This window comes from Carlito syrichta, unplaced genomic scaffold (assembly GCF_000164805.1).
Source record: "Carlito syrichta isolate Samal-C Ts95f unplaced genomic scaffold, Tarsius_syrichta-2.0.1 Scaffold315142, whole genome shotgun sequence".
NCBI classification, from domain to species: domain Eukaryota; kingdom Metazoa; phylum Chordata; class Mammalia; order Primates; family Tarsiidae; genus Carlito; species Carlito syrichta.
Window position 1 is genome coordinate 76,235 of NW_007259238.1, and position 13,480 is coordinate 89,714.

The window sequence follows — 13,480 nt, forward strand, 5'->3', positions numbered from 1 at the left end:
CCTGTAATTCCAGCTACTTGGAAGGCTGAGGTGGAAGGATCACCGGAGCCCAGCAAGTCGAGGCTGTGGTGGCCGGCAGCGGCCACTGCACTCCAGTCTGGGCGATAGAGTGAGACTCCAACTCAAAAAAAATAAAAAATAAAAAATAAATTAAAAAAAAGAAAAATAAAGAATACTTAAAAAGTCTAACATGCCGGAAATGCATGAAGGAGTTAATAATATAATGGAACAGAGCCAATATTTAAAGAAATAATTGCTAAGAATTTTTCAGAATTACTGAAAAACATAAATCTTCAGATTCAGGAAGTGTACTTATGTGCAAAGCAGTTTTTTTAAAGTTGACATCTACACATTCTGCATCTATTCTAAGGATACAGAAGAAAATGTCAGATGAAAAAAACTACCTACAGCAGCAATTAGAATAGCAGATAACGTCTAAATCTCAACAGAGGATGCTAAAATGTAGCCTCTTTTAAACTTCTGAGAAAAAAATAGCTATCAGCCAAATACATTCCAAGCAGGCAAAAACTGAGAGAGTTTTCTACCAAAATATCTTCACTTGGGGAACTTCTAAACAACATCCTTTTGAACTAGATATGCCAGAAGCACAGGCTGAGATTCAATAAGGTATGGTAAGCAAAGAAAATGTGGCATATAGAAAAACAGTTGAAGCTCACAGAGCATTTAACATGAGCTAGATACACTTCTAAGTGCTCACCCACATAATAATCTTTCTAATTTTCAGAAAAGTCATTTAAAATTAAGTATTATTATCTTCATTTTACAGAGAAGAAAACAATACAGACAGCTTAAGAAACTTCCATGAAGACACAGCAAATGAGGTGACAAAGCCAGAATTCAAACAGGGCAGTTTAGCTTACAATCTATGCTCTGAACAATTCAAGTACATGGCCTCTCAAAACTAAACAATCATTTCATAATTCAATAATAATATCTATATTATAGAATTTTAAAGAAATAATTAAAATACCAGGCAACATTAACTGATCAGTGTATGATGAAAATGTTGTATATATACACCATGGAATATTATTCAGCCATACAAAAGAATGAAATAATGTCTTTTGCAGCAACTTGGGTGGAATTGGAGACCATCACCTTAAGTGAAGTAATATAGGAATGGAAAGCAAAAACCGCATGTTCTCACTTATAAATGGAAGCTAAGCTAAGGGTCTGCAAAAAGGCATACAGAATGGTGTAATGTACTTGGAGAGTCAGAAGGCAGAAGATAGGAAGGAGGGGAGGGATGAAAAAAATCACTTATCGGGTACAATGTTCACTAGTGGGGCTGACATGTACACTTAAATTCCAGACCTCTTCACTACTATACAGTGAAACCAAAAACCATGTGTACCCCCAAAGCTACTGAAATAAAAATAAAATAAATACCAGGCAACAATAGCATACTATCAGTAGGAAGTAATCAGAAGTAAAGCAGTCTAAGGTCCTTATGTTGTTCTTCTACTACTGTAAGAAAGGGATTGGCAGTAGTGGGAAACTGCCAGAGGAGGGCAGAGGCGGGATTGGCAGTAGTAGAAACTGCCAGAGGAGGGGCAGGCACACCTCATCAACAAGGCTACCTGCATAATGAACATTTGTATACCTAACCCTGAATTGTACCCCACATCTTTAAAATTAAAAATGTAAAAAAAAGAAGAAAGGCAAATGTATTAACTTTAGGCAGTATGTTAAATAGACATTTGTAAAATTTTAGAATATTTATTAAAAAAAATTTAACTAGAGCCGGGCTCGGTGGCTCAGCCTGTAATCCCGCGCCTTTGGGAGGCTGAGGTGAGTGGATTGCCTGAGCCTGTGGGTTCGAGACCCGCCTGGGCAGCGAGACCTCATCTCTACAATAAATCAAAAAAATCAGCCGGGCGTGGTAGCACATGCCTGTAATTCTGGCTACTCGGAAGGCTGAGGCGGAAGGATCGCCGGAGCCCAGCAGGTCGAGGCTGCAGTGGTCGGGAGCGGCCACTGCACTCCAGTCTGGGCGACAGAGTGAGACTCCAACTCAAAAAAAAAATAAAAAATTTAACTATGTATCTAATCTATCCTACAATGCATCCAAACACTCGCCCAGGAAGAAAATGAAATGAGATAGGAGATCTAATTCAATCCAAAAAATAAAAGAAGAATTGGGTGTGGAAAATAAACAGAAAAGGCAGAAAAATAATAAAATCACAAAACAATATGCTAGAAAAACTACATTAACAATTACAACCAATATAAATGAATTAAAGACTCTAGTTAATAAATTTTTTAAAAAATTAAAATTCCAGGATTTTCTATTTACAAGAGCCAACATAAGGACAAAGAAAAGTTGCATGTAAAAAGTCTGAGGTAACCAAACCATTTAGTACCCAAAGAAAAAGTTAATATTAGTGAATATCAGAAAAATGAATTTCAGATAAGAAATTGCCTCTCCCAACCTAATATGTAAGTTTTCTGACAATCAAAGGCTAAAAACCTAAGAAAAGCTATCAGGGACTGCTTTAAGAACTTCCAGTCATCAACATGAAAGATGGCATCTGGAAGAGCATGGGGAAAATTGAAATATGCTTTAATTGAAACTGAAAGCATTTCCCCTAAAATTAGGCATAAAGCAAGAATGCCTGTTTTGTCACTGCTAAGCAACACAGTACTAGAAGATCTAGTCAGGGCAATTAAACAAGAAAATAAAAAAATACACCCAGACTGGAAAGGAAGAAATAAAAGTATCTCTACTAATAGATGATAAGATTTCATCTGCATGTATGTGTGTACACAGACACACACACACACACACACACACACACACACACACACACACACACACAGTATGGGTGATTTCAAGAAATATATATGAAAGTTGCTATGGCTAATAAATGAGTTCAGCAGAGTTGCATGGTACAAAATGAACATGCCAAAAATTGTGTTTCTATACATCAGCAATATACAATCCAAAAATAATATTAAAAAAGCAATTCCATATACAACCAAATTAATAAAATGCCTACAAAAAGATTAACAACCAAGGAGGTGAAAGACTTGTATATGGAAAACTATAAAACACTGCTGAAAGAAATTAAAGTAGAACTAAATAAATGTAACGACAACTAGTACTTGTGGATTCAAAGACTTAACATTGTCGAAATATCAATGCAACCAAAAGTGAACTACAGATTACAAAGAATCTCTATTAAAATTCCAACAACCTTCTTTTTCATAGAAATTGAAAACCAGATCCTCAAATTCATACTGAATAATAACAGACACCAAATAACCAAAACAATCTTGAAAAAAAGAACAAAGTTGAAAGACTTGCACTTTGGAATTTCAAATGCTACAGTAGTTAAAATAGTGCAGTACTGACATAAGAACAGACCTAAAGAAAATGGAAAAGACCTGAGAATCTGAAAATAAATCTATACATCCATGTATAATTGATTTCCCACAAAGTTGCCAAGTCCATTCAATACAAACAGAATAGTCTCTTTAATAAAGAGTACTGGGACAAATGGATTTGCACATGCAAAAGAATAAAGGTGGATTTCTACCTCACATTATATAATATAATTATATTAGTTCAAAATTATTATATTATATAATAAAATAATTGTATTAATTGTTAATTAAGAATAAAATTATCTTGTGTTATATAAATATATAATAAAATAATTATACTAGTGTATTATATTAGTTCAAAATGATATAATTAAATCAGTTCAAAATTGATCAAAAGCTAAACATGAGCTAAAAATATAAAACTCTTATAAGAAAACATGGAGGTAATTCTTCATGACATTGGATTTGGCAATGGATTATTAGATATGACACCAAAAACAAAAGAACAAAAGAAAACATAGGTGCACTAGAGTTCATCAAAATTAAAAACTTTTGTGCAGCAAAGGACATTATCAATAAAATGAAAACCTTTAGAATGGAAGAAAATGTACAGCTCTTATATCTGAAGAGAAATCAATATCCATAATATATAAAGAAATTCTACAGCTCAATAACAAAAGGACAAAAGCCCAATGTACAAAATGGGCAAAGAACTTAAATAGACATTTCTCCAGAATATATACAAATGGGCAACAAGCATGTAAAAAGATGCTAATGTCATTAGTTATTAGGGAAATGCACATAAAAACCACAGTGAGGGTACTTCTTAATACCCACTAAGATGTCTATAATAAAACATTTAAAGACCAGGAACAGTAGTAGCTCATGCCTGTAATGCATTTAGGGAGGCCACGGCAGGAGGATCACGTGAGGCTAGAAGTTCAATACCAGAATCAGCAACATAGCAAGACCTCATCTCTACCTTAAAAAAAAAAAAAGTCAGGCATGACAGTATGCCTGTAGTCCTAGCTAACTGGAAGTCTGAGGAAGTAGCACTTGAGCCCAGAAGTTCAAGGTTGTAATGAGCTATGACCACGCCAATGCACTCCAGTCTGGGCAATAGAGCAAGGCTCTGTTATATTTCTGAAATATAAATGAATAAATAACAGCAACAACAAAAACCAGTGTCAACAAATGAATGGATAAACCAGAATGTGGTATATATGCACAACGATGCCATGGTCTGAATGTTGAAGTCCCTTCAAAATTCCTATGTTGAAAACTAACCCCCAACATAGTTGTATTAAGGGGTGGAGCATGTAGGAAGTGACTAGGTCATCAGGACTCTGTCCCATAAATGGGATTAATGCCCTTATAAAAGAGGTTTCAAGGAGACTGCTTGTCCCTTCTTCCATGTGAGGAAACTACTAGATAGTGTCATCTTTGAGGAGGAGAGTGAGCCCTTACCAGATACTCAATCTGCTGGCATCATCATCTTATACTTCCCAGCCTCCAGAACTGTGAGTAATAAACATCTGTTGTTTATAAATCACCCAATCTAAGATATTTTCTTATGATGCCCAAATAGACTAAAATATATGGAATCATATTCGGCCATAAAAAGTAATCAAGTTCTTATATATGTGGCAACAAGAAAGAAACTTAAAGACACTATGCTAAGTAGAAATAGCCAGGCACAAAAAACAAATATTGTATAATTCTGCTTATATGGGATAATTATAGTAGGCAAATTCATAAAGATAAACTAGAATGGTGCCAGAAACTAGGGGCAGGAGAGGCGGGAAGTTATTGCTTCATGGGTACAAAGTGTCTGTTTGGGGTAATGAAAAAGTGCTAGAAATATCTTAGATAGTGGCGATGGTAGCACAACACTGTGAATGTAATTAATGTCACTTAATATATTCTTTAAAATGGTTAAAATGCCAGAGAGACCACAGTATTACAGGCAAACAGACACCTGGAGGAGATCTGGAGTGGAAACTGGCAAATTTCTTAATTAGGAGATTACCAAAAATCTCAGAGAAGACACAACCTCAAAAAGATTTGAAAGGCCTCCAGAATATCTAGCCAAGCTAAATGAAGAAAATCTTTCTTGTATGAAACAAGACTGCAAAGTCTGAGAAAGGCAGCCAATTCTTCAAATGCCAAAATCCCAATACTAAATGAAAAACAAAAGAAACAGAAACATGTCACATTTAAAGAAACAAGCCTGCAGGAACTGATCTTAAAGAAACAAATATATAAACTGCTAGACAATTAATTCAAAATTACTATCATAATGATGTTTAAAGAATTAAAAGAGAGTGCAGAGAGACAACTAAAAGAAATCAGGAAAATGATATATGAACAAAATGAGAATACCAAAAAGTAGATAGAAACTATTAAGAACCAAAGAGCAATTCTGAAACATAAAACTACAATACTAAATTGTATTTTTTTTTTTTTTTTTTTTTTGAGTAGGAGTCTCATTGTTGCCATGCTCGAGTGCAGAGGCATGCTCCCAGTCACCGCAGCCTTGACCTGCTGGGCTCAGGCAATCCTTCCACCTCAGCCTTCCAAGTAGCTGGAACCACAGGCAAGCGCCACTGCACCTGGTTCGAACCCCTGAGCTCAGGCAATCCTCTCACCTCAGCCTCCCAAAGTGCTGAGATTACAGGTATGAGCCACCATGCCCGGCTAGAACAAAGAAAGTATTGTACTCAAAGATGGGATATTCAAAATTATAGAGGCAGAGAAACAAAAAGTGAAGAGAAAGGAACATAAATAGCAACACAAACCCATGTGAAAATACAAAATTCAATGATAAAAGAAGGTATATAGACAAACAGAGAATCCTATAGGACTGTTATGTGAGTATGTAAATCACTTTTAAATCTTGTTAGAACATTAAAAGCACAGCATAAAAGTAATTATGAATCTATGTTAATGATACAGAATATAAAAAGAGGTAATTTTGTGTCATCGGTTATATAATGAGAAGGAAAGAGATACGAAGGGGTAGTTTTTATTTGTGATTGAAGTTGTTACCGGTTTAAAATACACTGTTATGACTTCAAGAGGTTTTCACAATTGCAAAGGTAACCACAAAGAAAATATCTAAAGAATATGCACAAAGGGATATGAGAATATGTCACTATAAAAAAAATCGAAGAAAACAATAATTTATTGCATATTTCAAGGTAACTGAGTGATAATAAAATGTTCCTAACATAAAGAAATGATAAATGCTTGAGGTAATGAATATCCCATTACCCTGATTTGATCATTACACATTATATGCCTATATCAAAATATCACATGTACTTCATAAATATGTACAACTATTATATACCAATTTAATATTTAAATTAAAATGTTTTTAAAAATTTTAAAGAAAAAATATAAAAGAAGGTAGAAAGGAAAGAAAGAAGGGTCAAAAAAGCTACAAATCATACAGAAACAACAAAAAAGCATAATAATTCCTTCCCTATCAGTAATTACTTTAATATAAATATTTCTTGCAAATGGAAGCCAAGAGAGCAAAGATAGTAATACTTACATCAGACAAAATAGAAATAAAATCGAAAACAGTAAAAAAGAGACCAAAAAGGGCATTATATGATGATAAAGGAGTCAATTTGCCAGGAGACATAATTGTAAATATATATGCAGCCAACATCAGAGTAGCTAAATACATAAAGCAAATATTAATTAATCTAGAGACAGGGATAAGCAGCAATCCAATAATAGGAGGGGACTTCAATACTCCACTTTCAACAATAGATAGGTCATCAAGACAGAAAATCAACAAGGAAACACAGGACTCAAACTACACTTTGGGCCAAATAGATCTAACAGACATACAGAGAACATTCCACCAGATGGAAGCAGAATATATACTCTCCTCAAATACACACAGAACATTCTCCAGGAAAGAGCATATGTAAATTAAAAAATAAGTATACAAATTTTAGAAAACTGACACTATATCAAGTATCTTTTCTAACCACAATGGTAGGACTCAATATCAATAACAAAAAATTTTAGAAAATTCACAAATACATGAAAATGAAACATGCTCCTAAACAGTCACTAGGTCAAGGACAAATCAAGGGATATTTAAAAATACAGTTGACCCTTAAACATAGATTTGAACTGTGCAGGTCCACATATATACGAATTTTTTTTCAATCAAATGCAGATCAAAAATATAGTATTCATTGGATGCAAAACTTGCATATGCAGAGGACTGACTTTTTATGACCCCTCGGTCAACTGAAGGACTTCAATACAGGCAGAACTGGATATATACGGCAGTCCTGGACCCATCCTTCAGGTATACCAAGGGACAACTGTATCTTGAGACAAATACATAAAAAAAGAAATACAACATAACAAAACTCACACAATACAGCAAAAACAGTTCTAAGAGGTAAGTTTATACCAGTATGTGCCTACATCAAAAAAAAAAAGATCTCAAATAACCGACTCAATATATCTCAAAACCTAGAAAAAGAAGAACAAAATAAGCCTAAAGTTAGTAAAAAGTTAATAGAAGGAAGGAAATAACAAAGATCAGAGCAAAAATAAATGAAATACTAAAAAAATAGAAAAGATCGCTAAAACTAAGAGTTGGTTTTTTTGAAAAGATAAACAAATCTAACATATTGGTAGCTAGACTAAAACAAGAGAGAAGAATCAAATAAAATCAGAAGTTAAAGGAGACATTACAGCTGAGACTATAGAAATACAAAGTTGTTTTTTTTTTTCGAGTCCGAGTCTCACTCTGTAGCCCAGGCTGGAGTGCAGTGGCATACTCACAGCCACCGCAGACTCATCCCGCTGGGCTCGGGTGGTCCTTACACCTCAGCCTTTCAAGTTGCTAGAACTACAGGCATGAGCCACCACGTCCAGCTAATTTTTTTATTTATTGTAGAGACTAGGTCTTGCCAAGTTGCCCAGGCTGATCTCGAGCTCGTGGGCTCAGGCAATCCTCTCACCTCTGCCTCCCAAAGTGCTGGGATTACAGGCATGAGCCACTGTGCCCATAAGAAATACAAAGTTTTACAAGAGACTTCTATGAACAATTATATGCCAACAAGTTGAATAGCCTAGAAAAGAAAAAAGGATAAATTCCTAAAGCCATACATCCTACCAAGACTGAATCATGAATAGAAAATCTTAACAGATCAATAATAAGTAATGAGATTGAATCAGTAATTTTTAAAAGTCCCTATCAAAGGAAAGCACACACACATATATATTCATATACATATATTCATATATATGAAGAAGGCATCTAATCAATTCACCTTCACATGATTTTAAAGAATTTGAAAGTCTGACAATACCAAGTGTTGGCAAAGATGTACACCAAGAGGAATGTTCATATACTACTGATAATACAATCATCCAATAATGCAACCTCTTTGAAATGTAATGTGGCAATCTTCAGTAAACATTTACATATCTTTCAGCCCAACAATCTAATTACTACCTGCCCTAGATCCGTGCTCTCCAACATAATTTTCTGCAACGGTAGAAATGTTCTATATCTGTGCTGTCCAATACAGTGGCCAGTAGCCACTTGTGATCTGTTGAGTGACTGAAGAATGAAAGCCTTAAATTTATATAATTTAATATGAAATTTAAATAGCCACATGTGGATGTAACTACTATATTAGCCAAGTCTTAGAACACACACACCTGCACAAGAAATCATCTACAAAATATTCATCTCAGCCTTGTTCACAGTAATGAAAAATTGAAATCTGGTAATTGGAAAATGAATTCTAAAGTTGTATGCTATTTATGCAATATGATACTATCAACAGTGAAAACGAATGAATCACAGATAAATGTATCAATAGAGATACATCACAAAGTAACATTAAGGGGAAAAGCAGGTTGCAAACACGCGTAAAACATCAAATATTCAAAAGTTCTAAAACAGATTAAAAATAATATTACAGCTGGGCTCAGTGGCTCAGCCTGTAATCCCGCGCCTTTGGGAGGCTGAGGTGAGTGGATTGCCTGAGCCCGCGGATTCGAGACCCGCCTGGGCAGCGATATCTCATCTCTACAATAAATCAAAAAATCAGCTGGGCGTGGTAGCGCGCGCCTGTAATTCCGGCTACGAGAAGGCAAGGCAGAAGGATCGCCGGAGCCTAGCAGGTCGAGGCTGTGGTGGCCGGGAGCAGCCACTGCACTCCAGTCTGGGTGATGGAGTGAGACAATAACTCAAATAATAATAATAATAATATTATTGTTATTATATGTTGCGTGGGGATATATGCTTACAGTAAAAGTATATCATTATTCCAATGCTCCCTAATACTTTTGCAGAAACAGTGATTATAGGTCTTACTGCTGAGACAATTAGGCCTATCCAGGAGCTCAGCACCAGATCTTTGATAACATGCCCTAGGGAAGCCAGGTATGGAGACAAAGTGACTCCATCTTGGTTGCTGATCCACCATGTTGACTTCTGATAGCCCCAGTCCCATGAATACTTCTTTATTTCTACTTTATTTACTGTCCCTAGTGTAAGAACATGGCCTCCCGCTTTCAGAGCAAAGCAACCTTGACATTATCACAAACTATAGGCCAAGAGGCATACAGCATTCTTATCTGTTCTGAGGGCTGCTTTTCATTGTCTGCACAGAGCACACATATTCTTTCCCTACGATATAAGCCTAGCACCTGGGGAGTAACAGTACAGAGATCAACCTGTCTTATGATCACCCAAGACTAGCTTCTGCCTGTGGGTTCCATGTTCTCTGAGCCAAGGACTTGGCTGGTTTTTCTTTAAATAACTCAAGTCCACCTAGAATATTCCTGAATTCTTAAGAAAGTATCTATGTTTATAGTTCTACACGTGTAACTATATTTTAACCTTTAGACATGCAATGCTTTAATATAGTAAAGGAAAATAATTTTTTATTTTACACTTACAACTTCTCTGGGAGGCGTCACTGGAGAAGCATGTCGAGGAACACTCACTGGCTGTCTAGGAGCATTTGCTTGATTTTTGCCATCTGACCTGAAAGATATAATTACTTTTGAACTAAACTAAGATTAAAACATTTCTACATGACATATTACACACAGTTTGAATTTTCCCAAATATAGAATAACACTGGTGGTGGCAAAGATAATCATGATGACAGCTGAAATTTTTATGGCATTTTAACAGCTTTCACACATTTTTAATCCTTACAGTATTAAATAATATTAATAATCACAGTTTACAATTAAATAAACTGAAATTCTAAGATATTATGAATTCAATTAAGCCAGTGATCCCTAACTTTTCTCCTCAAGTCTTCCTAAAACCAGAGAAGAATAAAAACTTATTCCTAGGCCACATATACAAAACTTAAAGTAGTCATTCTAAAATTAGGAAGTCCAGGGGTAGCAAATGGACTGGTTAGAAAGATAATAGCCAGCTAAGTTTTGGAAATGCTGAGCTGACAGCAAGTTACCTACGTAACGATATAGGAGATAGTTGTAGTTATGGAACTAAAACTTTAAAGATGTAGACTGGGAAATTATTTGCATTGGCTGATAAGTCAGAAGTGTGATAGGAAGTATGAGAAAGACTAGGAAGATAAATCTATTCTGGGATGCGTTAAAAATTAAAGCTAATATCAGGACATTCTGCAAAAATATTAGGTAGTAAGTGAGAAATAGGGCAACAAAGCAAAAGTGAGCAATAAAGGCTAGATCTGTGCATTTGAAAACATTATTATAACAATAAGAACTAGTTATTAAGTTACATTGTGCCCCCAGTGTGCTATGGGTTCCATTTGTAAATTTTTCCGTCCTCATTTAATCCTTAATCAGTCCTATGAGATAGGTGGTGTTGCTATTCCCTTTTAGAGGAAGCAAACCAAGACTTAGAGAGCTTTACTTATAGTTTCAGTTTATAACTCTAGCAAATGATTAACCTGGAAACTGAACTCAGATTTGATTACAAGGTCCAGGCTAATATATGCTACATTCTAATGCCAATGTATTAGAAGTGATAGTTGAGAGAGAGTTATACAAGAGTCCAACATGTGGACTAGAAATGTCAGGTGTCTGAATTATGAAAACCCTGATTTTCTTCATTAAAACTTATTTCTTGGCTGGACACAGTGGCTCACACCTGTAATCCCAGCACTTTGGGAGGCCAAGGCAGGAGGATTCAGTCCTGGACAACACAGTGAGTACTTTTCCTTACAAAAAAATAAAAATTAAAAAACCAGCCAGATGTGGTGGCATGTGCCTGCAGTCCTAGCTATTTGGGAGGTTAAGGCAGGAGGATCGCCTGAGTCCACGAATTCAAGGCTGCAGGGAACTATGATAGTATCACTGTACTCCAGCTTGGGTAACAGAGCAAGACTATCCAAAAATTTTTAAAGTATGTCTTAAAAGCTTATAACTCACAAAATCTGTTTTTAATAAAAAACTCTATGAGGATTGATACTTGAAATAGACACAGAAAAAAATTTTCAACATTTACATTTTTAAATCTTTATCCCATATTTTAATCTCTAATTAGGAAGCCCAAATCAGATGTCATAGCCCCAAACTCTACTTACCCCACTACCAGAAATCGATGTGAAGCAAAATGAACCCTAAGGGTCATTTTCAGCAGTATCAAGGCTGGTCACCAAAATCCTTTCCCCTCCCCATTATAAGAGACGGCTTAGTGACCATCACCTTTTAACTTATGCAAATCATATCAAAAGAAGAGAGAGGTAACTCAGAACCCTATTTTTAAAGAATCGCCAATTTCTACTATATGACTTTATCATTAAAAATTATTTTAAATTATTTAGTATAGGATTTAAAAGAAGAAAAATCTAAGTACTCATATGTTTGTGATCTCTTCTTTCTGAAGTAGCTTTTCCACAGCTGCTTTCTCTTGATGAAGATGACAATAGCACATACAATAAGAGGAACAATTAGGAAGAAGAAGACCAGAAGTCCATCCCTCAATCCAGTCGTCTTTTCTAGAGATAATAATTTTATATTAATGGTCATTAAATTCATACTACCCACACAAAGTAATTATAAATTTTTTATATTACTTCACACATTTGAACTGATATTAATTGAATATATTAAAAAGTCTTGCTCACACCTCACTCTGTCCACTTTGTCCTTGCCTTCACAAAAATAACTTTATTCGTTTCTTACATAATCTTACAGTATTTCTTTAAGCAAATATAAGCAAGAACAAAATGTGTTTTTATTGTCAACTCTTTCTTACACAAAAGGTAGCATACCACAAGCACTATTTGGCACATCACTTTTTTTTCTACACAAAAAGGGCCTTCTCATTTGCTATACAGCCACACAAAACTCCATTGTGAAGATGTTCTATACTTTATTTAACCAGTGTCCTACTGATGATAGATGCTTTCATCTTTCCAATCTTTTGCTATTACAAAATAAAGCTATAATGAATAACACTGTACATACATTTCATGTGGATGCAGATATAACTACAAAATGATTTCCTAAAAGTAGAACTGCTATATCAATAGGTAAATGTATTCATCAATTTTTTTAAGTATTATCAAACTGTCTTCCATAATGATGGTTACAATTTAGCACATCCACAAGCAAAATATAAGGGAGGACCCAAAAAAACTGGAATTATCTTTTAGAGGGCATTATCTTTTGGAGGGCAGGTCTCTTGTAGTACACTCAAAATTCGTTCCTTCAGATAGAACAGTCAACCAAACCTGGAAGTTTTGAAAAGGTTGCATCATAATTTGCAGAAGAAACGTCCCAAGTTGTGGCAAACAGGTGACTGGTGCTTCTGCCATGACAATGCACCTGCCCACATCACACTGAGTGTTCAGCAGTTTCTGACCAAAAAATGGCATGACCCCTGTGTCCCCACCCTCCCTATTCACCCAATCTCACTCCAGCAACTTTTTTGTTTCCCTGGAAACATTTTGCAGAGGTAAAAAGGTGAAACTAAAAACGACAAAAGCTCTAAAGGGCGTCAAAATTGATGAATTCAAAAACTGTTTTTGGACAGTGGAAAAAGCATCTTGATAGGTGCATTGCATCTAATAGAGAGTACTTTAAAGTTGATTAAAGATTTCAAACGTGTAAGAATAAATATATAATT

General features: G+C 35.2%; 1 protein-coding gene across 3 annotated transcripts in view; it reads right to left on the reverse strand.

The window, feature by feature from the left end:
• The window catches only part of ADAM9 (ADAM metallopeptidase domain 9), a 103,459-nt gene that overhangs the window by 5,745 nt on the left and 84,234 nt on the right, over positions 1–13,480 (reverse strand). For 2 of the 3 annotated variants that reach the window (XR_002481233.1, XM_008072349.1), the window contains 2 exons: positions 12,206–12,347; positions 10,303–10,390 (listed from right to left, as the gene is read on the reverse strand). Coding sequence is in view for 1 of the 3 variants with exons in the window: in XM_008072349.1 (XP_008070540.1) it covers positions 10,303–10,390; positions 12,206–12,347 (230 nt within the window). In the remaining 2 variants the exon portion in view is untranslated. The remainder of the gene's footprint in view (positions 1–10,302; positions 10,391–12,205; positions 12,348–13,480) is intronic. The other variant, XR_002481232.1, reaches the window with a different exon arrangement.